Source organism: Oncorhynchus clarkii, chromosome 7, assembly GCF_045791955.1.
Source record: "Oncorhynchus clarkii lewisi isolate Uvic-CL-2024 chromosome 7, UVic_Ocla_1.0, whole genome shotgun sequence".
In the NCBI taxonomy this organism is placed as follows: domain Eukaryota; kingdom Metazoa; phylum Chordata; class Actinopteri; order Salmoniformes; family Salmonidae; genus Oncorhynchus; species Oncorhynchus clarkii.
The window spans coordinates 47974773-48001903 of NC_092153.1; the positions used below are offsets into that span (position 1 = coordinate 47974773).

The 27131-nt window shown below is 44.8% G+C and overlaps 1 protein-coding gene across 1 annotated transcript in view; it reads left to right on the plus strand.

Moving 5' to 3' along the window:
* Positions 1-233: 233 nt before the first annotated feature.
* The window catches only part of LOC139413407 (leucine-rich repeats and immunoglobulin-like domains protein 1), a 60226-nt gene continuing 33328 nt past the window's right edge, over positions 234-27131 (plus strand). Inside the window, exons 1-6 of the mRNA XM_071160743.1 lie at positions 234-955; positions 14450-14521; positions 15620-15694; positions 24714-24851; positions 24998-25141; positions 26945-27088. Coding sequence (XP_071016844.1) covers positions 753-955; positions 14450-14521; positions 15620-15694; positions 24714-24851; positions 24998-25141; positions 26945-27088 — 776 coding nt within the window. The 5' untranslated portion in view covers positions 234-752. The remainder of the gene's footprint in view (positions 956-14449; positions 14522-15619; positions 15695-24713; positions 24852-24997; positions 25142-26944; positions 27089-27131) is intronic.

Below are 27131 nucleotides of genomic sequence, written 5' to 3' on the forward strand. Positions count from 1 at the left end.
GAACTACACTAACCCGTCGAGTGAGCGGCGAAATTGGGATCAATCGGCACAAAGTGTATACTTTTTGGGGTGTTTTGTAGCGCCATAAACGAGAAGTCAACGATAACTCGTTTTCGGCACCGATCTCACCTCTTTCGAGTGCTTCATTTGCGTACCAGAGTAACGCCGTCAAAGTTTTAGCCAACATTCCAAGCGTGCGATGAAGAGAAGATACATTAAAGAGTTTGTTCGGAGTGCCACTGCCGATGCAATCCGCATAGGCTAGTATTTGGAAAATGTGTGTCACATGTATATTTGACATGAACGCAATCTTAAATTAAGAGCCCCTGTTGATGTTTGCCATGTTTTTTTCTCTGGCATTTTTAGGCTATTGATGTTTCCCCAAAACTAATCGCTTTGCCAAGAAAGGATCCTCATTTCAACCTTTTATGGACAAGTTCAATTTACTTGTATGTTATTTAATTCTGTCTGCTTTACAAGTTTATTGTAGCCTTCTTGCTTCGTAACCGTGATTCACCTTTGATTTCAGCACACATTGGACAAAAGTTGGACTGGGAATTTGCGTCTAAACGACTCGGTTATTTGGAAGAGTAGACCAGTTGTACACGCCACAGGTGTTCGTTTTTTCTACATTTTACCACAACGCAATTTGTGATATAATAGACCGCACTCTCTCTAAAACGATACCAGATTTCCAATTTGTGGATACGACGAGAGATCAGTGGCCAGCGCGCGATTAAACTTGATACAAAATGGCGGCGTCCCTGGGACGAATTGGATCGGTTTCTCACTATGGTTTTTATTTAGTTTTATCGCTGGAACTGTTAATCAATTACGGCTTGAGTTCAGATTTACCATGTGCTCAGAACTGTACCTGCACTGGAGATTCTGTGGACTGTAGTCATTTGGATTTGACAGATACACCGCTGGACCTGCCCATTCAGACAGTTGCCCTGTAAGTAGCCTCCAGCCGCCTTATTAATTGACCACCCATATGAGCATGAGATTCAACCCATAGCAGAATAAGAGACAGTGTTGCCGAAGTAGTCCACACCAACTCGCGGAGCCTTTGTTGCAAGGTCGTAAGCGAATGTATCAATTTATGGTGTGGAAATGTTCTTGATTGCATGGTTGTCTTATTATTTTGTAGCCTATGCCTCACATGTAAAGCATTGCAGAACACCATAACCTAATAGGCTATTTATTCGTGGACTACAGGGGCGAACTGGGACCACACCTGCCCCAATTTCTTCCTTGAGGCCCCCACACCGGCCCAATATTTTCCTTGGGGCCCATATTTTGTGCTGGATAATGATAATCTTTCTGCAAAAAAGCCCACGTTAGACAGCTGGGCTAAAAATGGACTAGTCCATCTAGCAATTGGCCAAAATGCCAGACGTCCATCCCGATGGACAACTATGGATAATGTCAAAACAATAATTACTGTTTGACCATTATCACACTATGGTATAGGGTTACAGCCTACTAAATGTCTCTAGATTTTTGTCATTTGCAAGGAATCTGAAACTGCTTAACAAGTTGCTTTAATTTGTTAAAACTCTTTAATAGACTTACTCTTACTCCCAACCTGTGTACACAACTTCAAAGGTGACCAGAAATATATTCATTTGAGAGGAAATAGCCTAAATCACCTTCATAACTTAAACTATAACTAGGCCTACATGATGCCAATTAGAAATATATGATTAAAGAGTAGATACAAATTCAGATGTGAACTTTTTCGACTACCAAAACAGTCAATCAAAACTATCTCCTTAGTTATATGGGCAAAACATTTCAGAGAAATTGACTGACTAAATCTCATTGGATTTAAACTCTTCATTGTGTCTAAACATCACTTCATTCAATTAGATCTATGACACATATTAGCCCTTAATCTTCTATTTGGTTTTGTGGCCATGGCCCACAAATTGGATTTCTTGTAAATTAGGCATGGATTATCAAGAGAATGTTTGCCACAATGGGGACACTGTCTGCACGTTCGTTTAGGAAGTGAGCCAGTTGAGTTTTTCTTTTTTAAACTGAGAACATTTCAGTCCTCATCCCATTAAATGACCCACCATGTTTTTTTTTAGTTTTTTTTTTTATAGACAAGACAGCTTTCTTTTTCTCAATCATCATTTTGGCTCAACCAGCAGTGTGACCACAGTTTCAATGGCAATTGTTTTATTTAACCTTTATTTAACCAGGTTAGACTCTTGAGATGAACATCTATTTTTCAAGAGAGACCTGGACAAATGTGAATCCTCAAGGACAATTCAACTGTTTAATTAACAGGAATGTTTTACCTAAATCACCAAATGGTCCATTTTAGAGCGAGGGACTCTTTGTACAACAGGCTTTTTTTCTGCTGGGGGGTTAAAGAGCAAAGGCCTCTGGACTTCCCAGGTTCCTGTGTGCGGCAGTTTGACTTCCCCTGGGAAGTGACGAATGCAACTTTTTTTTAAGTCCTTAACTTTAATAATGATGCCTGTGTCCAGGGTGCCTTATTGCCCTTAAACACTCCTTAGCCATGTGCAAGTGCTGTTTATGGCAAAACATAAAACTCATATGTAGGTAATGGTATTCAGTGCTTAAACAGCTACACAAAAAACACAACACACAGCTGGGCAGGTGGGACAAGTTTCTCATCTGAAATGTCTAAATGCAAACATTGTTGTGTGATATCTGGTGCCTGTTTACTGCACACATTGTGTCGGGAGAGGGTTGGCGATCGCTTGTCGGCTGGAGCTACCTCTCTGTATTTTAGGATCAAACGAATATATGCCCCATGGTTTGGTCTGGAGGAAGGTACGCAGAGACATGTTGAATGAATCACATAAGGATGAAGAGGATTAAATGTTAACATTTCTGATCAACAAATACCTTAATCCTCAATCTTAATCATTTTTCAATGGCGTGAGCCATAAGACATAGTGATTGTTGATTGGCCTTTTTTTGGTTTTTGGTGAGTGTCCTGTCCATGCTGGGTTTCACACCAAATGTGTTTGTCTCTCTGAACCTCCGGGACCCTACGCCAAGTGAATTAGTGGGGGGAATAAAGTGTCCCTGTTATGTTTAGCCCTTGCTTGTGTGGAAGCTAGCAGCAGGATCGGTCGGTCATCAGGCAATGTGGAGGCTGAGCGGACATTACTGTTGGATGTCTATAAAAACAGGCTTGGTCCACTCTCACTGTGAGCTGCTGTAGCTCTGAACTGGCTCTTCTGTTGAAGAATGCTAAAATGCCCTCAGTGTTGGTTAGGACACGATGGACAAGTGTCAGCTTGTCATGGTGGCTTGAGTTTTCAAAATTGCTGAGACCCCAGATAACAGTATCAGTAAGAAATCTATAGGCTATTATTTAAAATATCTTGAAATGTATAAAAAAAACTAAGATAATTGTTTTTCTCACATTCTCTTCATGTACTGCTAATGGAAAAAAATGGTGACCTCGTGTTGCTGTGGTCGTTATCTTTATATGTGCCTATATATTGTGAGTATAGTGCTGACAACTCCTACAGTAGCTTGGTTTTGTAAGGGGGAGACAGGGCAGAGACTGGGTGCTTGTCTGCAGTATATCCGTCAGTAAGAGGGAGTTTTCTGAGGAAACTCTGGACACGGCCTGTGTGAAAAATCAAGCCTTAATGCCTTCCAGTTGTCAAAATAGTTTCCATGTTCTGCCCTGTTTTTACAGCTCCCCTGTGACATTCAACCTTGATGGGGATAGTAGGAAACAAGCGGGTGTTGGCATATTCAGCTAGAGCAGGGATGGGCAATTGGCGGTCCCCCTTTTGTAGGCTTGTGGATCGATTTACAAAGATGAAAAAAAATAACTGTCGCAGGCTCCATTTACTTCAGAGTTCGAATAGTAGAATACACAAGGTGCAATTTAGAAATTTCGTTGTGCATCAGCAATTTTTCCCATTATGTCAGGCACTGACAGTCACTCAATTAGCCCATGCCAGCTAACAATTTTGAAAAGTCAAAACAAAGTCTTTTATCTAAACTTGTAGTAATCATGGTTGAATTACCGACCCATTGATTGTGTTATTCACCTTCATTCAGATATATTAAAACTGCAAACAATTCTTTCCACCCCAAGGCAAAATAGCAGAAAACGTATTTTAAAACGTTAACATTTTCTCTACACCTCAAAGATTATGTGTGCAAAATGTGTAGAATTGCAGGAAACTAACTCTAAAATGTATTTTTTTCTTTCTGCTGTCAAATGGGTGGCCGCTAAAATCTTTTGCTCGCAAGTTTGGAGGCCAACAGATTTTCACTTTGGGCCCCAAAAAGGCTAGTGCAGGCTCTGACTGCATGTGTGGGTATGGATGTGGGTACGCAGACCGGGGAGCCACTACGGCCCCTCATGATGAGTTGAGATATTTTGAGGCGATTGAGAGAATTAGATGGGGGGGGGGGGATTGGAGTATGTGACCATCCAGGATATGTTAAATGGCAATATGGGGCAGGTAGCGTTCTCCTAGTATCCTCCAAACCCAGATTCGTCCGTCGGACTGCAAGATGGTGAAGCTTGGGGGTTTCCCCTGCTCCAGAGTCCAATGGCTTTACATCACCAGCCGATGCGCATCAAGCATTGCTAAGAGCTGCTGGCAAACGCAGGAAAGTGCTGTTTGAATGAACGCTTACGAGCCTGCTGCTGCCTACCACCGCTCAGTCAGACTGCTCTATCAAATATCAAATCATAGACTTAATTATAATAAACACGGAAATACAAGCCTTTGGTCATTATTATGGTCAAATCTGGAAACTATAATTTTGAAAACAAAATGTTTATTCTTTCAGTGAAATACGGAACCATTCTGTATTTTATAGAATGGGTGGCAATCATAAGTTTATATATTGCTGTTACATTGCACAACCTTCAATGTTATGTCATAATTACGTAAAATTCTGGCAAATTAATTACGGTCACACAGTTCGCAACAAGCCAGGCGGCCCAAACTGTTGCAAATACTTCTGTGTATTGATATACTGTGTAAAGGCATTGATGTTTATGGTTAGGTACATTTGTACAACGATTGTGCATTTTTTCGTGAATGCACTTTTGTTAAATCATCACCCGTTTGCCAAAGTTAAAGTAGGCTGTGATTCGATGATAAATGAACAGGCACCGCAGGGATTATATGCAATGAAGGACAAGCTAGTTAACTTCACATGGTTGAAAATATTACTAGGTTAACTAGTGAGTATTGATTGTTTTTTATAAGATAATTAAAATGCTAGCTAGCGACTTATCTTGGCTCCTTGCAGCCACAAGGTCCTTTTGACGCTGCACTCGTGTAACAGGTGGTCAGCCTGCCACGCAGTTTCCTCGTGGATTGCAATGTAATCGGCCCTAATCGGCATCCAAAAAGGCCGATTACCGATTTTTATGACAACTTGATATCGGCCGATATCGGCCATGCCGATTAATCGGTCGCCCTCTAGTCCACATACTTGTGTATATATGTATGTATGTATGTGTGTGTGTGTGTGTGTGTGTGTGTGTGTGTGTGTGTGTGTGTGTGTGTGTATATGTATATATATATGCATGTGTGTTATACAAGTTGAAGTCTGAAGTTTACATACACTTAGGTTGGAGTCATTAAAACTTGTTTTCCAACCACTCCACAACATTCTTATTAACAAACTATAGTTTTGGCAAGTCGGTTAGGACATCTACTTTGGCCAAAATTCACCCAGTTTATTGTGGGAAGCTTGTGGAAGGGCTACCTGAAACACTTGTCCCAAGTTAAACAATTTAAAGGCAATGCTACCAAATACGAATTGAGTGTTTATAAACTTCTGACCCACTGGGAATGTGATGAAAGTAATAAAAGCTGAAATAAATCATTCCCTCTACTATTATTCTGACATTTCACCTTCTTAAAATAAAATGGCCACCCTAACTGACCTAAGACAGGGAATTTTTACTAGGATGAATGTCAGGAATGGTAAAAACCTGAGTTTAAATGTATTCGTCCAAGGTGTATGTAAACTTGAATTCAACTGGATATATAGATAGATGTAATAGAGTAATTCTAAACAAATTGAGATTTTCAAATGTATTCTGTATTTTTGCTGTTGCCTTTTATTAAACATTGGTGATTTTTCATGCTCATAAGGCTGTTAACAAATCACCCAGATGGGTCCCTACGTTAGTACATTCGTAGTCTTCTGATTTGAAGAATGGCCTAATGATATCCAGTGCAGGCTATCTCTCACTAAGTCAGATAATCTCTCTGTGGTGGTTTATCTTGTTTGTGGTCACCGTAATGTGTGTAAAGAGTGTCTTTGTCTGCAGTGCCATCCATGTAATCGGTTTTACAAGTAAATTAAAGCATCAACATTATTAACGTTGACTTTGATCGATATGGTTGGATGTAGAGAGAAAGCAGTGTCTGAAAGAAATATTTTCTGCTTTGTCTGTTATTTCCTGTGCTGTGGTCTACAGTGTCACCTAGCTAGATTCACTCTAACAGAGATCCAGTCTCTGGATTGATCCCTTTACAAGAAAGCTTTTCCTGAGTGGAAAGAAATGTCAAGCCCGACCAACAACCAACCATGCACTGCCTCTTCGATTTTTGACAAACGTTCTGTTACTGCGTTATACACCTGCGCACTCAATCACTTAATCCAGTGGTATTGGTGAACACCCCCAGAGGTTGCTTTTGCCCACGGGAAATGGGTTTGATTTGGTGGTTTCATGACAGGCTCTGGTCTGGTGGTTCCTCTGGTCCAGGGTGCAGATCACCTGGCCCGAGGGGGTGTACCGAGGGGGTGTTGGGGTGGAAATGTTTTGTCACGGTCTGGTTCATGTCGGGTTCCATTGGGTAAAAGTTCAGTGGTCTGACCGAAACAAACCACAACTAACATGCAAATAAACACCAATAACACGTTGAGGAGAGAGCTGTTTTCTGGTAATCAACATTGTTGCCATTGTGTGTCTATCCATGGTTACCATGCATTATCAGCCATGTGGTATGAATGAAGGAATGAAAGATGGCTGATAAAACTGCCCTAATGAAATAAAAGTAAAAGCCAGACTGGTTTCCTCCATTTCCTTCACCCAATGTAGACATATCCACAGTGTACACTGACCGTAGGACTGACGCCCTTGTGGTTTCAATGGCAATTCTTACTAAGCAGTTTTGTAATCTTGTGGTGTTAAGAGTGGTTTTGCTGAATTGGTTTGTCATGGATTCTTGAGTCTTGTGACTGTAATGTCCCTAGGCTGAGTTTTATAAAGCAACAGGATTGTCATTATTTCCTGGGTTTAAGATTATATCGATAGTGCTCTGATTTTATCGTTGCCCCCCCAAAAAATAATGATTTCCCCCTTAGTGTGAATGTTTGATATTTATGGTAGATACACAATACATAATCAGTGCTTGCTTGGGAAAGTATCTCATTCATTTATTGTAAATGTCAACTTTTAGACTACGGTTTACATTTGAGCAAACACTGTTATCCAGAGCGATTTACAGGAGTGTCTTGCTCAAGTGCACATCGACAAATTTTTCACCTAGTTGGCTCGGGGATTCGAACCAGACACTTTTCAGTTACTGGCCCAACACTAGGCTACCTGCCTCCGGTATGCATGTATACATAGCTTTAGACAGAAAAGAATTAGCAGCAATAAGCGAGTAAAGAATTCCTTTTATAACTATAGATAAAAGTTTACATTTTGATGAAGTTATGAAGTGAGCTCATTGCAGCGTTCACCGTAATTGAATGGCTACTGCCAGAAGTCATTCCACACAAATCGAGTCGACAGAAAAGATGACCATTTTGTTAAGACACACTGGGGCGCCAAGTTGTTTTTTCTTTTTGTTTAAGCCGCTGTCTACAAAGTGGGTTTGATAGATGAATCATCTGTGAATTCTGTACATCTGGTAAGAGTTAGGACATTTGGAGGAGACATTAGGAAAAAAAAAAGTTACTTGGTACTGCGAAGTGGAGAACCCCCAAAACTGGCTGTCTGGCAACCAAGAGCATTCTTGCCTTTCAAAAAACCGGCAATGGCCTGTGTCCACTGATTTAGTAGGAAACAGAGGGGTTCAGTACCTACACATACATCCACACACACAGGCCTACATAACCTAATTTCTAAAGTTTGGCCCAGTATTTGGCCCCATTCTCTCTCCATGGATGATGGTGTAATTAGTGCAGATAGTTTCTGTTTGCAAGAATAATAAACATTAGGCAGGGGAAGTCCGTATTCTAATGATCAGTCATTGTACTTTGAAGTACAGTACATACGATCAGCGGCCTGTGGAAAGGGAACTGAAACAATACCCCCTCAAAATGTGACTTATGATCTTTCAGATTAATTGGTAAGGCTAATTTCCTTTTTGGAGTCTGGTGACCATATAACACATTAGGATTTGCTATAAAACTCCAGTCTGTGTGTGTGTGTGTGCGCATGAGACTATGTGTGTGCTGTGTGCTCCCCCCTCATGCGTCTTGGCTGGCATCTCCGGGCCTGAGTTCATGCTAGTGTGGACCGTGCTGCAGCCCCATGCCCCCTCTGTTTGTTTGGACTGCCCTCTCCGTACCTAACCAAGAGCACCCTGGGAAAGGCCCTCCATGGCTCCAAGATGTGTGAAAACAGAGACATTCTCCCTCTGACTTAACTTTGCTCACAGGCTGTAGCCTAGCTAGCAGACCTTTTTTGCTGCCGGAAAATCTGCAATGCAATGAAATATGCTGATCCCATCAGCCCACATATCTGCTGCTCTCAAATGTGCTCTGTAGAGATGTGCCGACTACAGCACATTTAACACATCTAGTAGGTGTTTGCACCAGGCTGAGTTGTGACCGTAGATACTACGCAGGCATACTGTGCCACTTTTTAAATAACTTTTTAAATGTTTGTGGCTGCTTTCACTGTCTTGTCCCTCTCTCTCTTGCCTATGTTTTGCTGAAGTCTAAAATGGTGGGGTGGTGTTGGTATTACTCCTGTGTACACGGGGGGGGGGGGGGGGGGGGGCTCTCTACGCCTCCGTCTGGCTTGCCCTCTGTTTGGCCTATGGGAGCTCTCTTCTCCTAGCTCCTCCACAAACAGAAGGTTATTCTTTAACTATTTTATGGCTGTTTGAAAACGGACCACATTAAAGCTCTGCCGTTTCCCAGCTGCACCATAAAGGCCCTATCGCTGACATCACTTCACACTTCCAAAGAGCGAAGTTCACACTCATCTTATCAGCAATAGAGATGGGTAGATAAAGACGATTCCAGTCTACAAACCCAACCCCCCTTCACTTCCGCATTCTGCCTTGGATTATGAGGGCATTGTCATAAGAAATTATATCATTCCACTGCTTTTTATTTAATTGAACCTATATTTATTATTTGACAGAATACAAAATAAGGATTTTTCTCTATTTTGTTTAGGTAATAATGATGGGTTTCTGTTGCTCCAACGGTGTAGTAGTGTAATGGTTTAAGTCTAGTGCGATGGGAGTCTTAAAGTATTTTCAGAGGTTTTCGAGGCAGGTCAGTGTACTTTGTCACACAGGATTTATAGTTTTATTGCCGCTTTTAATGGTGTCTCAGAGTGGCTAAGCTAATGTTGCTATAGCTGACCTCTACCCTTCCGAGCTCTGCCAAACTGTGTTGCTATTGATTTGATCTGAGCTCTCTAGAGTAGACTGTGTTTCAGGGCAACAGGTGAACTGGGAAGTGGCAGTGGCTAAATTGGCCAGGCCCAGTGTGTACAATACATTCAAAAAGTATTCAGATCCCTTGACTTTTTATACATTGTTACATTACAGCCTTATTCTAAAATGGATTTAATTTTTACAAAATCTCATCAATCTACACACAAAACCCCATAATGACATAGGTAAAACAGTTTTTTTTAAATATTTATTTTGCAAATGTATATAAAACAAAAAACGTATTTAAATAAGTATTCAGACCCTTTGCTATGAGACTCTAAATTGATCTTCGAGACATCCTGTTTCCATTGATCATTCTTCATGTTTCTACAACTTGATTGGAGTCAACCTGAGGTAAATTCAACTGATTGGACATGATTTGGAAAGGCAAACACCTGTCTATAAAAGGTCCCACAGTTGACAGTGCATATCAAAGCAAAAACCAAGCCACGAGGTCGAAGAAATTGTCCGTAGACCTCCGAGACAGGATTGTGTAGAAGCACAGATCTGAGGAAGGGTACCAAACAATGTCTGCAGCATTGAAGGTCCCCAAGAACACAGTAGCTTCCATCATTCTTAAATGGAAGAATTTTGGAACCACCAAGATTTCCTAGAGCTGGCTGCCCAGCCAAACATCAATCAGGGGAGAAGGGCCTTGGTCAGGGAGTTGAACGAGAACCTGATGGTCACTCTGACATAGCTACAGACTTCCTCTGTGGTGATGTGAGAACCTTCCAGAAGGACAATCATCTTAACAGCAGTCCACCAATCGGGCCATTACGGTAGAGTGGCAATACGTAAGCCCCTCCTCAATAAAAGGCATACGAGTTCGCCAACAGGCACCTAAAGGACTCTCAGACCATGATAAACAAGATTATCTGGTCTGATGAAGCCAAGATTGAACTATTTGGCCTGAATGCCAAGTGTCACTTCTGGAGGAAACCTGGCAACATCCCTACGGTGAAGCATGGTGGTGGCAGCATGATGCTGTGGGGATGTTTTTCAGGGACTGGGAGACTAGTCAGAATCGAGGTAAAGATGAACGGAGAAAAGTACAGAGGTCCAGAGTGCTCAGGTCCTCAGACTGGGGTGAAGGCTCACCTTCCAACAGGACAACGACCCTAAGCACATGTCCAGAAGCCACTCCTGTGTTGTCTTGGCTAAGTCTCTGAATGCCCGATCGAACATCTCTGGAGAGACCTGAAAATAGCTGTGCTGCAACGCTCCCCATCCAACCTGACAGAGCTTGAGAGGATCTGCAAAGAAGAATGGAAGAAAGTCCCCAAATACAGGTGTGCCAAGCTTATAGCGTCATACCCAACAAGACTTGAGGCTGTAATTGCTGGCAAAGGTTATTATGCTAATGTGATATTTCCATTTTTATACATTTATACCTCTACAAACCTGTTTTTACTTTGTCATTATGGGGTATTGTGTGTAGATTGATGATGGGGGGGGGGGGGGGGGGGCGATTTAATACTTTTTTCAGAATAAGGCTGTAACGTAACAATATGTGGAAAAAGTCAATGGATCTGAGTGATTTCCAAATTCACTGTGTATATATTTTTTTGATATGTTTTTATTTAACTAGGCAAGTCAGTCAAGAAAAAAACTTATTTACCACGACGGCCTACCCCGGCCAAACACGGACGACGCTGGGCCAATTGTGCACCGCCCTATGGGACTCCCAATCACGGCCGGATGTGCTACAGCCTGGATTCGGTCCAGGGACTGTAGTGACACCGCCTGCACTGAGAAGCAGTGCCTTAGACCGCTGCACCACCCCAGAGCCCCACTGTAATTAGACAAGTCGTTAAATGCTTTAGGTGGATAGGAGCTGGGTCTGGTTTAATGCAGGGGTCGTTGGCTGACTTGTGGCGATGAGGGTAAGAACCTCGGCGAGTCCTAAGGCCAGGACTTGGCTACACTAGACTAGAGCAGGCCAAGTCTTTCAGTATTTCGTTGAAAGCTAGGCATGAATTACCTTGCTAAGTACGTTGGGCTGTGGTCTTGATCATGCTGACTAATGTTAAACAAGCCTGCTCATTTAGATAAACAGTGCCATGCAGTGGAATGCACCATTCCTGAGTTTTAGCAGAGGACTATATTTATAGTGTTCGCCACACTCAGATTTATCTTAGCTTTCAAAATGTGTTTTTAGACTGTTAAATTGACCACGTAGATAATTGAGGATATTTTTTTTTTAAATGTCTAAGAAAATCAGCCCTTACACACCCTTACTTTTTAATCTCTAGATCTGTTTGCTGAGTTGCTTTAGGACCTTTTTCTGCCCCCTAGCCTTCCACTCTGTTTTGCTGCTATGGTATGGCAGGCTCTGGAGAGCATTAGCTCCTGTCATTGGGGTGAAACCCCACCCCCTCTACTCGTGACTGTAGAGGAGAAGGAAACGTTGGCATTATCACCGGCTGCTCATACAGTAGGTGTTAAAACACAGTGAAAGTTATCTGATCAGATAACAAGAAAATGAAGCACAATAAAGAGAACACAATTCTGAAGTTGCATAAACACTCCCCCTTGGCCTATCGGTATACTGGGAATACACACACACACACACACAGTTTGTTATTGTGGCCCTCCGGCACCAGTACGGCAGGTTTTTGTTCTCAAATGTGACCTTCCTTCTTCACTCTACTCTAAATGGACAACCGCAAACAATTACATATTTTACATTTCTGTAGTATCCTATACCCCCATAACACCTGAAACCTGTTTTTAGGGGGCATGACAGCAGCCTTCCTCTCTAAGTTGTTGTTTTATTGGTTGTTTGTAATGAGGAGCCCTCCAGTTAGGCCTAAGCTTCATTATCCTCCGTTTGTACCAACCAGGGCCTTGTTAAAGGCGCTGATTTTCGGTGTTGCTCGCTGCCCTGCGGCGGTGTTCTCAGTTATATTCGGAGCCCCGGCCGGCCCAGCCTGGCGGAGAAAACCCTGGGATTTTTCACTTTGCTTCAGTATAATGAGGTAATTGCCTCCTGTAGCAGGGACAGCAATTTTGCAATCTGGCACAATGGTGGCAGGAGGGCCCAGCCAATGATCAGCCAATGAACTGCCCTGTCAGAGCTCTGCCTGCGGGGCACACGCTACCATTTATTTCCTCACACACACCTACTGTAGAGAGAGAAACTTATCTCCACAGACACTGGGAGAGGGAGCTAGAGAGCAGGACTTGTGTTAGAATAGAGAGAGAGGTAAAAGAGGCAGAAAGCTGGAAAGGGAGGCAGCTGTGCAACGTGGGACCTGTGACTATTTGAAGAATGCCTTTTAATTATCATTCCAATTTTCTCTCAAGTCTGATGGGTTCGTTTAACCTCGTACCCTGTGGCAACCTGTAGTGAAAGTGTGTTGGAAAGAGCAGGTCTCCCAGACCCTGTTTAGAGCAAAGCGGTCTGCTGAGGCTGTGCAGGCTGCCTGCCACCAGAGGAAGCAGCAGGAATGTGGTGCGTCAGGTAAATCTGTCCCCAGACTCTGGGAACAAGCAGCCATCTCTCCACAGGCTTGTGAAACATTCCTAGCCCATCTCTCATGTCTGGAGGCAGCCAGGGCTGTGGGCTCCTTTTGTCTCAGAGCAGACCTCACTGAAACACTGCTTTCCCTAGTAGACTGCAGCCCCCACTGTCTGCTGACAAGAAGTAGGAGATGCAACGTGTGTGTGTATATGTACGGCCATTTGTTTGTGAGAGACATTTTGTCTATGAGTGTATTTGGCTCACAGGATTTTCTACAGTTTGATGAACTCTTGTCTGGCTATTAGTAATCTCTCGTGGACAGATCTACGTAAACATAACTGATAGGCTACCGTAGAATCTGTCACCATCCTTTGCGAGGGTGAAGACTTAGAAATCTCCATTTCTAACACGCTTATCACCAGAACCCTAATCAAGCATCTGACCAAATTAGGCAAAATATTATTTCTGGGTTAACCGGCTACTGGTAACACTATCTCTGAACAAATCACTATTTGATGTTAATCACCGTGCCAGTGAGGTGGTGGCTATTTAATGCATGGTTACTCTAAACTGAAAATTGACTTGTACACAGATTGATGGCTGTGGGCTACATTGTGTAAACCAGGGATGGGCAACTTTGAAGGGGGTGGGGGCCACAAAAAAATCTGAAGTCAACATGAGAGGCCGCAGTTGCTTGCGGGTCTGCATACCCGCATGTGCAAAGTTAATTGTGTGCAATTGTACACATTTTGCCATGGGGTACAGAGAAAATGTTGCAGTTTTAAAGCAGGTTTGATGCAATTGTACACATTTTGCCATAGGGTGGAAAGAAATGTTTGCAGTTTTAATTATATCTGAGTGAGACTGACGAACAAAATCAATGGGGCCGGCCGGTAATTCGACAGCTGCCCACGAGACTAATTTACCAATGTAAAAAATAGTTGCTCAATTAGTCTATGTCAGCTATCAGACACTTAGATACACATTTTTAAAAAACTGCTGATGGACAACCACATTTTGAAATTGCACCTTGTATTCTATTTTAACTTGCAACAGTGAGTTGAGACCTCGACTGAGTTTCAAATATTCTTATTTAGTTTTTTGTTTTTATATTGATCTGAGAGCCGCCAGTTGCTTGCCCCTGGTGTAAACCAAGCCAGACACAATATTGATTGGGAACCCCTGAAACAGATCTAAAATGGGAATACAGGGTTGTCACAATGTTATAGGGAGGTGGCACAGTTCAAAAAACACAGGAAATGAAGGTTCTGGTGGTGTGTGTCGACAAGACTAATCAGCTTGTTTTGTTCCTCAGAAATCTTGGCCACAACAAGTTGACAGCCATTGATGTCGGAGTCTTCTCAAACCTCCCAAACCTACGAGAGCTGTAAGTACCTCTCTGTCACTGTCTGTGTGTGTGTGTTCATCTTCTCTCAACCAGAAGTTCCCCTTGGCTGTGTGTGTGGGGACTGGGCTCAGCCTTTTCAATGGCTGTCATTCAGAACAGAATAGGATCGATTGGCAAGCAGACAACTAATCTATGAATGCATTGGGGCGGCAGGTAGCTGAGTGGTTAAAGCGTTGGGCCAGTAACCGAAAGGTTTCTGGATCGATTTCCCGAGCAGACAAGGTAAAAATCTGTCGTTCTGCCCCTGAACAAGGCAGTTAACCCACTGTTCCCCGGTAGGCTGTCATTGTAAATAAGAATTTGTTCTTACCTGACTGGCCTAGTTAAATAAAGATTTTTTTTAAATACACAAAAAAAAAATCCTCACAATGTGCTTCACCTTCACTTCCTAGTGTGCGTGCGCATGTCTGCAGTGTTGTGTGTTTAGGCTAATAAAATGATTTATTTTAGCGATAGGCCTAGCAGGCTTCCCAATGCTAGCGTTAGAGGGGGCATCAATGATGTTCTTACTGGACAGTACCCTGAACAAACACTGCAGTAGATCGGCATCTCACACAATCACTTACTCTCACCATAATAGTCAGGCCCCTTACTGATATATGGTACATTTATTCTCAGTCACATACATTATCTTATCCTTGGATGTGTTGTCTTAAAATAAGTCCAATTGAGGATATTAAGCTTTCTCCATCTACCGACACCACGCAGGCCAAAACCTGGCTTGTGAATATCTGATATGCTCAAGAGGGTCTATCTTCAACCCAGGCAGGGAGGCCACAGACACTGACACCTGTCAGAGCCCAAGCGCCCACTCTAGCCTGACACGGCTTCATCCATCCATGTTTTTACGCGCAAGCAATTCTGTTCTATATGAATGATTCAGATGCACTCTGCCACCATGTTGATCCACTTCCTTATTAGACTACGACACTGTGAGGCCACCTCATGTCCTCAAGTTCACTTCCAAATACAACTTGGTCAGTCAATTCACAGCAGTGTTATCTCAATACAGTGTTCTGTTACTTTCTCCTCTCCATCCATTCTGTTCTCTAACATCACTGCCTCTGTTCCCCTCAGGCGCCTGGACCATAATGAGCTGACGTCCATCCCTGATCTAGGACCGGCTGTGTCTCAGATCGCTTCCCTCTACCTGTGAGTACACATTTAATTTACCACCATGAGGATGTCAAGCTGGCATCACACTGTCCCTCGCCGAATTGTCAATGTTTGTTTGAGTGCAAGTTTAGTTATGACCAAGAATACTAGCGAGACACTCTTTCTAGTTGAATTGCTATGCTATGACGGTCGTATGGTGTAACGTTGACCATGCGGAGCACTAAGAAAGTGCTCCAGAGTTCTATCCTGGGTAAAGTTGTGAAACTCTGCCTGGAGGGACTGCCTATGCTGGCATCTCACAGGAGATTTACTGCCCTATTTTGGAAAGAGACGGGGTGTGTGTGTGTGTGTGTGTGTGTGTGTGTGTGTGTGTGTGTGTGTGTGTGTGTGTGTGTGTGTGTGTGTGTGTGTGTGTGTGTGTGTGTGTGTGTGTGTGTGTGTGTGTGTGTGTGTTGTGAGCCTAGTGGCCCCCTCGACAGACAGACACACAATTGTGACACTGTCCTGCTTGCTTGGCCTACAGAGTAAGTAAGTATTTGTTGTTTTCCCGACAGTTCACCTCTCATGGTGGCTAAGGAACATTCAATCATCTCACTCAACCTCAAACAGGAGAGAAAGCCCATAGGTTCGGTCTTAACCGTTACCATTAAAGACAAGCTGCTTGTCTGTTGGTATAACACCCACTTCAATGTAACAGTCCAGCAGGTTCCTGTAAAACTGACCATCACTATGCATCACTTTCAGTGCCTCTCCCTATGTATCATCCGTCGGCCCCTCAAAATAGGCTGTGTAGTGTTCTCACTTGTTGTCTCTAAGCACTTTCTGTCAGATTTGTGACAGTTCTAATTCAGCGATATGTGAAACTTCCTGTCAAACAGGATACAGTTGAAGTCGGAAGTTTACATACACTTAGGTTGGAGTCATTAAAACTCGTTTTTCAACCACTCCACAAATGTCTTGTTAACAAGCTATAGTTTTAGCAAGTTGGTTAGAACATCTACTTTGTGCATGATACAAGTCATATTTCCAACAATTGTTAACAGACAGATTATTTCACTTAACTCACTGTATCACAATTCCAGTGTGTTAGAAGTTTACATACACTAAGTTGACTGTGCCTTTAATCAGCTTTGAAAATTTCAGAAAATGCTGTCATGGCTTTAGAAGCTTCTGATAGGCTAATTGACATAATTTCAGTTAATTGGAGGTGTACCTGTGTATGTATTTCAAGGCCTACCTTCAAACTCAGTGCCTCTTTGCTTGACATCATGGGAAAATCAAAAGAAATCAGCCAAGAACTCAGAAAAAAATGTGTAGACCTCCACAAGTATGATTCATTCACGGGAGAAATTTCCAAATGCCTGAAGGTACCACGTTCATCTGTACAAACATTAGTACGTAAGTATAAACACCATGGGACCACGCAGCCGTCATACCGCTCAGGAGGGAGATGTGTTCTGTCTCCTAGAGATGAACGTACTTTGGTGTGAAAAGTGCAAGTCAATCCCAGATCAACAGCAAAGGACCTTGTAAAGATACTGGAGGAAACAGGTACAAAAGTATCTATATCCACAGTAAAACGAGTCCTATATCGACATAACCTGAAAGGCCGCTCAGCAGGGAAGAAGCCACTGCTCCAAAACCGCCATAACAAAGCCAGACTACGGTTTGTAACTGCACATGGGGACAAAGATTGTACTTTTTGGAGAAATGTCCTCTGGTCTGATGAAACAAAAATATAAATATTTGGCCATAATGACCATCGTTATGTTTGGAGGAAAAAGGGGGATGCTTACAAGCCGAAGAACACCATCCAAACTGTGAAGCGTGGGGGTGCTTTGCTGCAGGAGGGACTGGGGCACTTCACAAAATAGATGGCATCATGAGGAAGGACAATTATGTGGATATATTGAAGCAACATTTCAAGACATCAGTCAGGAAGGTAAAGCTTGCTAGCAAATGGGTCTTCCAAATGGACAATGACCCCAAGCATATTTCCAAAGTTGTTGTAAAATGGCTTAAGGACAACAAAGTCATTGTATTGGAGTGGCCATCACAAAGCCCTGACCTCAATCCTATAGAAAGTTTGTGGGCAGAACTAAAAAAGTGTGTGTGAGCAAGGAAGCCTACAAACCTGACTCGGTTACACCAGCTCTGTCAGGAGGAATGGGCCAAAATTCACCCAACTTATTGTGGGAAGCTTGTGGATGGCTACCCGAACCGTTGGACCAAGTTAAACAATTTAAAGGCAATGCTACCAAATACTAAATGAGTGTATGTAAACTTCTGACCCACTGGGAATGTGATGAAATAAATAAAAGCTGAAATAAATCATTCTCTATACTATTATGCTGACATTTCACATTCATAAAATAAAGTGTTGATTCTAGCTGACCTAAGACAGGGATTTTATACTAGGGTTGAATGGTGAAAAACTGAGTTTAAATGTATTTGGCCAAGGTGTATGTAAACTTCCGACTTCAACTGTATGTTGGAGGTTTAGTTTGAAGAAAAAAAAATCTGCTTTGTTTTCTGTGAGTCATTGCCTCTTAAAGTATTCTGCTTGATTCTAGGTCACTTTAAAGCCTCAAGGTTTTAATTTAGGCCATGTGTTTGAAGTGACTGCTAGTTCAGGAGACTGCAGTTCGTAGCTCTACTCTCTGCTTGGGACAAGCTTCTTTTTTTGGCCTGATTCTCAGCCTGTTGCTATGGGAAGCTCAGTGCATGATGGGAAGAGGCATATCTTTCCAAAGCTGCAGAGCTGAAAGGAGTAGAACCTGCAGCTGGAGATGTCACTCACAGGGCTTACTGTAAAAAGGTGACAGGAAGGGTTGGGGGATGGGAAAGGGCTGGCTCAGAATGACATCACTGTTACCGCCACAAGGCGGGCGTTTTGAGGTGGGAAGTACTGGAGCTCAGGTTTTGCCCACAAGTAACCCCACCTCACCCAGCTCCCTGTCTGCCCCCCACCTTCTGGTCTGTTTGTTAGGCTGATCCTGGCTGGATGGAAGTGGGGACTAAATTCCTCTGCCTGTGGTGGAGAGCGGCAGGAATGCTGTCTGACAGCAGTGCTGTGTGAGACTGCAGCCGCAGAGCGAGGGGGAGAGGAAGGAGAGAGAAAGGGTGCTAGAACAGAGGGTTGTCTGTCACCATCCCCTGACCTGCGCTGGCTTCTCTCTGGGCTGAGAGGAGAGGAAGAGCTGATGGCCACAGTGAGACCAGCCTCTGTGCTCCACTCTTATGTTATCCCTTCAACCAGCTGGCCTCCTCTCCTCCAACAGAGTTTCTGAAGCATCGTGTGGTGATTCTCTCTGACAACACCAGGCACTTTCTTGTTTTCTCTTTGTCTCGCTACCTCTCTCTTTCTCCCCATATCACTCGTTCTCTCTCCCACACGCCCAGCGGTTCTTTTGATCCTCTAACTTGTGGAGTTCATCATGCAGATCAGCCAGTCAGAGCGGCCCTAACCAGCTAATCTGTGTGGCCGCGGGGCTTTGGCTTGGATTAATCACTGCTCTCTGATCAGCCATGGCCCCACCCCGGCCCGGGGCTCCCACACTCCCACAATGCACCTGGCATCCTGCTCTCCCAGAATGCAGCAGGGCTCCCACGCTCCAACAATGCCACAGCAGGCCACCAAACCCCCATAGAATCACATGGGCCAGGGGAGAGTGAGACTTCTCCATTGTCCGGCATCCGCCCTTCCAACTTCAAAGAGAGGTGTCAAAACAACTCCATGAAAATCACATGGTTAATGGGATGAAATGATTTAAAATAACTGTTCTATTGTCTTCATTCCCAACATCAAAACGAGGTAGAATCCACACAGATCACAGTGGAAATGGGAGAATGGGCAGTAGTGTAAACACTTTTGTTATCAGCACCCTCAACATCAAAAGCAGTGTCAAAACCGACCCTAGGAAAATCAAATGGCTAAATGGATGATGAGATTTGGAATAAAGGGATCTGTTGAATGTACCACAGACATCAAAGAGAGAGGGAAAGCCAACCCCCAAAATTGCATTGGCAATGAGATAATCAGTTTTTATATTAACAAATGTATTGTCTGCATCCCCCAACATCAAACATCACAGCCCCCGTCCCACCCCAGTCCCCACCTCTCCCCTCGCCCATCCTCTGAGTATCACACAGCTGGACTATTTTGGCTGTGGGAGAATGGGGTTGAGGAAAGTAAGAATGAGGAACTGTACTTGGAGAGAGAAGAGAGGGGAAGGGAGAGCGGGACATTGTAGTTAGCATCTGAGAGACGGAGAGATCCAAGCCAGCCTCGCCCTCCTGCTTGAGCCAAGACTGCCTAGTTTTTCCCAGCAAGGGTCAGCAGCTGTTGACCCTTCCTCACCCTCCCTCCTCACCCCTCCCTCCCTGTTCAGTAGAGCCTCAGTTCTCCCCCTGTCAGTCAGTCTCCCTAAGCCTTCCTCTCTGTCTCTGGGCTTCCCAGGGGCTTCATGTAGGTCAGGGAGGAGAGGGAGGGCCTGAGACTCATCCTAAACCCTTTTCACCACTGTTTATCCAGGTGGGCTCTGGGCTGCTGTGGGACCCCACTCCCCTCATGGCCCAGAGTAAAGGGTCTAGAGAGGGTCTTACTTGACCATCTGTGTGTGTGTGTGTGTGTGTTGTGTTTTGCTGCAGTTTGACTGCCGGGACACCTTTCTGGAAACACCAGAGGACAAACGTCCAATTTTTACCAAACACTGTTTGATGCTGGGTCTGGGAGTTGACTCTAAATGAGGTTCCTTGTGTCATTTTACTCATGGAATGGGCTTTATTTGAAGTCAAATGTCATGTTGATTTCAGTTAGTGAAGAGACTAGGAATGTTACTGACCCTGATCCTCTTGAGGAGACAGGAATTCCAGGCAGGGATCAGCAGTTCCTGGCGTGTGTGCTGTTGGGTTCAGGTCACATGGAGGGTGGTGTGTCAGTGAAGGGGGTCAGTAACACTAGCCGTAGTGTCAGGGAGGTGCTACCGAGGCTGGGGTGTATACCGTATTTTTAGTGTAGAACGGTGTTGATGTATGTACTGGTTGGGGTTTTTACGTTACCTATGACAGTATATCAATGTTTGGTTTGTTAATTGTGTTACGCTACTACACCGTGTGTAATGTCCGTTTTTATACTTTGCTCCGTGTGCTACTTACGTCGTCTCTCTCTCGCCCTCCCCTCCTTCCACCCACACAAAGCCCCACCCCGGTCACACATGGAAAGCAGGTTTTACTTTACCACGAGTCACAACTACTTGCAGTTCACATGCAGTGACAGTCTGCATGGTCAATGCTGCAGATGCAACAAGATGTTGGTGAAAACTATGCTCCTTTCCACTTTGCTGAATATAATTTGTTTAAAATTTAAATGTAGCCTTTATTTAACAAATTCTTATTTAGAATGAAGGCCAAACCCAGACGACGCTGGGCCAATTGTGTCTGCCCTATGGGACTCCCAATCTCGGCTGGATGTGATGCAGCCTGGATTCGAACCAGTGACGCCTCTTGCACTGAGATACAGTGCCTTAGACCGCTGCGCCACCCGGGAGCCCCAAATTACCCTATTAGTTTGTGTATCTTACGGTCTGCAAACAGTTAGTTTCTCTTCTTAGCAAGTTGTGGCAAAAATAAATTGTCAGCCGTTAATGCTAATCACCAGCTAGGTGACTAGCTAAATGTACTTAGTCCGAGCAAAGTTAGCTAGCTAACACAGCCTGATACCAGTGCTGGTGTAGGCCTAAATTAGCATGTTGTTTGTGCAACGGTAGATATAGTCTAAATCAGAGAGGAATAGGCAAAGAGCGCATATTTTAGCCACATCAAAGCTATATCAAGTAAGAGAAGGTATTTAATGTAACAACTAATTAGGGTCCATTGGAAAACACTGACCAACACTTTGGTTCCTACCCTGTTACAATAACCCCTCCCTGGCTTTTTCATTCGTTGTCATGTCAAACAACACGGTATTCAAAGTGCCCATTATATTCCAACTTTTGGTTGCCGTTTTATTGAACAGTATAAAACAGAATGGACAAAGTTCCATTTCAAAACACTTCATGTATATGTTTCCATCCTAGGGTCATGCACCACTTTTATTATTAAAAAAATAGAAAATACAGTCGTACTGCCTAAAATACGTAAAATATTGTGATATGACATTTTGGCCATATCGCCCCGCCTTAATGTGGTATATGTGTCATTGAGCACAGGCTTTCATCCCTGCTCGGATAGCACTGGCCTTCACTGGCTCTGCCTGCAATGGCAGACTGAGGAAGAGCCAACCATTTGGACAACCTAAAAGAAGCATGTATCTGTTTCCTATCTTTGTCCGTGTGGATTTGTCTTTGTTTTGTATCTGTCTGTTCACGTGCTTGTGTGCGTAGGTCTATATACATCTGTGTGGGAGTTTTTGTCTTTTGTGTACTGTCTGTGTGTATATCCTTCTGTTTGTGTGGTGCGGGGGAGGTCTGTATGCACATGTGTGTGTCTTTGTTATTTGCCCCTGTGCCAGTACTGGGCATAGGTACACAGGGGGAAGTGACTGGGATTCCTGTCCAGCTCTGTCCCTGTCCATCTGTCTGTCTGCAGGCTGTAGCTCAGAGGTGGATTTTTCCCATTCCTTCCAGCCAACACCAAAATAAACCACAGATGTGGAGAGGGACTGTGACCGACCATTCCTGCAGAGCAGAGAGCAGGCCAAAATACAAACAAGCTTTTTAAAAACTCTTTCTCAGGCCTCCTACTGCAGGATTAACTGGACTGTCAGGAGGGACAGAGTTAGACAGTGCTTAAAATGTAAGTCCTTTCGTATAGCCAAGTCTTCCTCCATTTGATTTGGAAGTAGTCGGTTACATTTAACACCAATAAACAAGCCATGAACATAATAGTCACAAAAAATACCTTCTCTGATGAAGCTTTGCTTGGATCTGTGTTTTTTGTAGTAAGACCATGTGTTGCTCAGGGTTGGGTTGGTGTCTGTTGCTCAGGGTGGGGTTGGTGTCTGTTGCTCAGGGTTGGATTGGTGTCTGTTGCTCAGGGTGTGGTTGGTGTCTGTTGCTCAGGGTTGGATTGGTGTCTGTTGCTCAGGGTGTGGTTGGTGTCTGTTGCTCAGGGTGTGGTTGGTGTCTGTTGCTCAGGGTGGGGTTGGTGTCTGTTGCTCAGGGTGGGGTTGGTGTCTGTTGCTCAGGGTGGGGTTGGTGTCTGTTGCTCAGGGTGGGGTTGGTGTCTGTTGCTCAGGGTGGGGTTGGTGTCTGTTGCTCAGGGTGGGGTTGGTGTCTGTTGCTCAGGGTGGGGTTGGTGTCTGTTGCTCAGGGTGGGGTTGGGTGGGGTTGGTGTCTGTTGCTCAGGGTGTGGTTGGTGTCTGTTGCTCAGGGTGTGGTTGGTGTCTGTTGCTCAGGGTGGGGTTGGTGTCTGTTGCTCAGGGTGGGGTTGGTGTCTGTTGCTCAGAGTTGGGTTGGTGTCTGTTGCTCAGGGTGTGGTTGGTGTCTGTTGCTCAGGGTGTGGTTGGTGTCTGTTGCTCAGGGTGGGGTTGGTGTCTGTTGCTCAGGGTGGGGTTGGTGTCTGTTGCTCAGGGTGGGGTTGGTGTCTGTTGCTCAGAGTTGGGTTGGTGTCTGTTGCTCAGGGTGTGGTTGGTGTCTGTTGCTCAGGGTGTGGTTGGTGTCTGTTGCTCAGGGTGGGGTTGGTGTCTGTTGCTCAGGGTGGGGTTGGTGTCTGTTGCTCAGGGTGGGGTTGGTGTCTGTTGCTCAGAGTTGGGTTGGTGTCTGTTGCTCAGAGTTGGGTTGGTGTCTGTTGCTCAGGGTGGGGTGGGGTTGGTGTCTGTTGCTCAGGGTGGGGTTGGTGTCTGTTGCTCAGGGTGGGGTTGGTGTCTGTTTGTTACCTTTACTTGAGCCCAAGCATCAGTATCAGTGAATGTTAACCTCTATGGCTCATCAAACTTTCAATAATAATTTGTTCTTAACTGTATTGCCTAGTTAAATAAAGGATAAAAACATTTTTAAGTGGCTAAAACTTCACTCAACTTGGCTTTATCCAAGTGCTCTGAGAGAATAATTGGCTCATCAATCCAGAGTGTTCCATGACTTGGCTGTTGGTGTCAGTCCGCAGGGGCCCTTGGGAGAGTTTATAGAGGACCAGTGAGCAGGGATACTCTGTGTGCTCTGTTCCTGAGTGGGTTTGGAGAAGAGGAGCGTTTGTGTGTGCTTTACTACTGCTTCTATAACAAACATCTGAAGTTGGTTGTTAAGACTAGAAGCTTTGTTGTTGTTCTCCTGGTGTTCCTCTCCTCAGGTTCCGAACACATCTTATCCCCTGAAGATATACCCAACAAAAATATAAACGCAACATGTAAAAGTGTTGGTTTCATGAGCTGAAATAACAGATCCCAGACATGTTCCATATGCACAAAAGCGTATTTATTTAAAATGTTGTGCACAAATTTGTTTACATCCCTGTTAGTGAGCATTTCTCCTTTGCCAAGATAATCCATCCACCTGACAGGGGTGGCATATCAAGAAGCTGATTAAACAGCATGATCATTACACAGGTGCACCCTGTGTAGGGACAATAAAAGGACAATCTAAATTTTGCAGTTTTGTCACACAACACAATGCCACAGATGTCTGAAGTTATGAGGGAACGTGCAATTTGCGTGCTGACTGCAGGAATGTCCAACCAAGCTTTTGCCAGAGAATTGAATGTTAATTTCACTACCATATGCTGCCTCCAACGTTGTTTTAGAGAATTTGGCAGTACGTCCAACCAGCCTCACAACAGCAGACCATGTGTAACCACGCCAGCCCAGGACCTCCACATCCAGCTTTTTCACCCACAGGATCATCTGGGGGGGGGGGGGGTGGTGTGTGTCTAAGGAGTATTTTGGTTTGTAATAAAACCCATATGTGGGGGAAAAACATACATGCATAGATTAGGGCCTAATTAATTTATTTCAATTGACTGATTTCCTTATGAACTGTAACTCCATAAAATCTTTGAAATTGTTGCGTTTATATATTTGTTCAGTATAGTTTTCTCCTAACAGTTTGTTGTTTTCTTCCAGACACCACAATAAGATCCGCACCATCGATGGGAGGCGGATGAGAGACCTGATCTCCGTGGAAACCCTGGACCTGAGCAACAATGACATCACTGAAGTCAGAGTTCAAGGTTTCCCCGCAGGTCTCCAGATCAAAGACCTGTAAGATCATCTTCTTAGCGCTCATGTCAAACCTTCTCTCCACATTTCTCCTGTAGGAAATAAGAAATGCTGTGCCAAAGTTATCAGGATAGGTCTAATTCTTGTCCATTTGAGGATCCCTGACAATTTGCTATTTTGTCTTCCAGGTACCTGAGCAACAACAAAATACAGTTCCTGGAGGCCGGTGCTCTGGACCAGCTCTCTTCCACCCTGCAGGTTCTGAGACTGAGCCGGAACCGCATCTCTCAGGTCCCTGTCAAAGGCTTCCAGCTGCCCAAGCTCACCCAACTGTGAGTACTGTGCCATACCACCCCCACAGACACCTCTCAGCTCACTGAAAAACATGTTTGTAAACTCTCCCTATTCGCCTTCTAGCCTATCCTCAACCACCATGAGGGAAACAACCAAATGGACCCTGGGCCAGTTGTTAAAGAGAGAGTGTATAGTCCCCACACAGACATTGGAGGGAAAAGAACATTGGAAAGTTGGAAAAATCCATGGAGGCTATCTCGTTTGTTGAGGAGAGTGTGAACCTCTCCCCTCCAGTGTAGCAGCATTGGTAACATCAGACTGATACCATGGTGGATTTTTGCCCATTGTCCTGTGCCCATGGTAGTCTCTCAGAGCCCTGCTCTCTGTCATTGTCTTCGCCTCCCCTGCAGGATGGGGCTAGGGCTGACCCATCCTGCAGCATGGGGCTAGGGCTGACCCATCCTGCAGCATGGGGCTAGGGCTGACCCATCCTGCAGCATGGTGCTAGGGCTGACCCATCCTGCAGCATGGTGCTAGGGCTGACCCATCCTGCAGCATGGGGCTAGGGCTGACCCATCCTGCAGCATGGGGCTAGGGCTGACCCATCCTGCAGCATGGGGCTAGGGCTGACCCATCCTGCAGCATGGGGCTAGGGATGACCCATCCTGCAGCATGGGGCTAGGGCTGACCCATCCTGCAGCATGGGGCTAGGGCTGACCCATCCTGCAGCATGGGGCTAGGGCTGACCCATCCTGCAGCATGGGGCTAGGGCTGACCCATCCTGCAGCATGGGGCTAGGGCTGACCCATCCTGCATCATGGGGCTAGGGCTGACCCATCCTGCAGCATGGGGCTAGGGCTGACCCATCCTGCAGCATGGGGCTAGGGCTGACCCATCCTGCAGCATGGGGCTAGGGCTGACCCATCCTGCAGCATGGGGCTAGGGCTGACCCATCCTGCAGCATGGGGCTAGGGCTGACCCATCCTGCAGCATGGGGCTAGGGCTGACCCATCCTGCAGCATGGGGCTAGGACTGACTCAACACTCCCACTCTGGGGAGAAAAGACACATGTAACGGGAGTCTCCTCCATTGTAGACATGGCTTCCTTCTCTCCACAGCCCTCCCAGTTTTACCTGGGGGGGGTATTGTTCCAACAGGTGTTCCCGGTGACACTGTATCTGAGAATGCTTGTGGCAACATGGAGGACACACAAAGACGCTGTGTGGATGTTTATTGTTCAGCTGTGCTCCTGGGCTGTGATGTTAAAGCTCACACGCCAGGGGCACAGATCCACTGGTACAAAGCTATCGCAGAACTCTTTTGATACAGAAGGCAAAGGGCTTTTTATCTCGCAGGGTCATTTGTATTTTTCCCTTTGCGTGTCCCAGTGAGATTACTCTAAGTACATTGAGAGGTTAACTGTTTACAGTCCATTCTCAACAGAAGTAGTCCTATTTTAGTTTGAGAAGTGAATGCAGATTCCCTGCCCTACAAGTCGGTGCTGTTTTGAGTATTTTTTTTTTGATGACTTCGGTGCTCCTATAGTTAACCCTAGCATGGTTAATGAAGGTTTGGGATCATGTGTTGGGGTGCCCAGGTCAGAACGTGACCCTAGGCTGTAAACCCTCACCTCAGCTGTTAGGGGTACACATCGCTGGCCACAGGTGGAATAGATACCACCCGTGGAATGCCACTTGTGTTTTTGTGGGGCCGAATGGTGTTAGTGTTACTTCAGGGTTTTGTGACCTACCCGCAGGTCCATATTTCGCTCTCTCTGTCGTTTCTCTGCTCATCATTGCATCTCTCTCTCTAACTCCTTGCTGTGTTGTCCCGTCCTCCAGTGAGCTGAACAGGAACCGCGTGAGGCAGGTGGAGGGGCTGACCTTCCAGGGCCTGGCCAGTCTGGAGGTCCTCAAGCTGCAGAGGAACAACATCAGCAAGCTCACCGACGGAGCCTTCTGGGGCCTGGCCAAGATGAAAGTGCTGTAAGTAACATACAAACATACGGCTCCTGACTCCCTGCCTAGC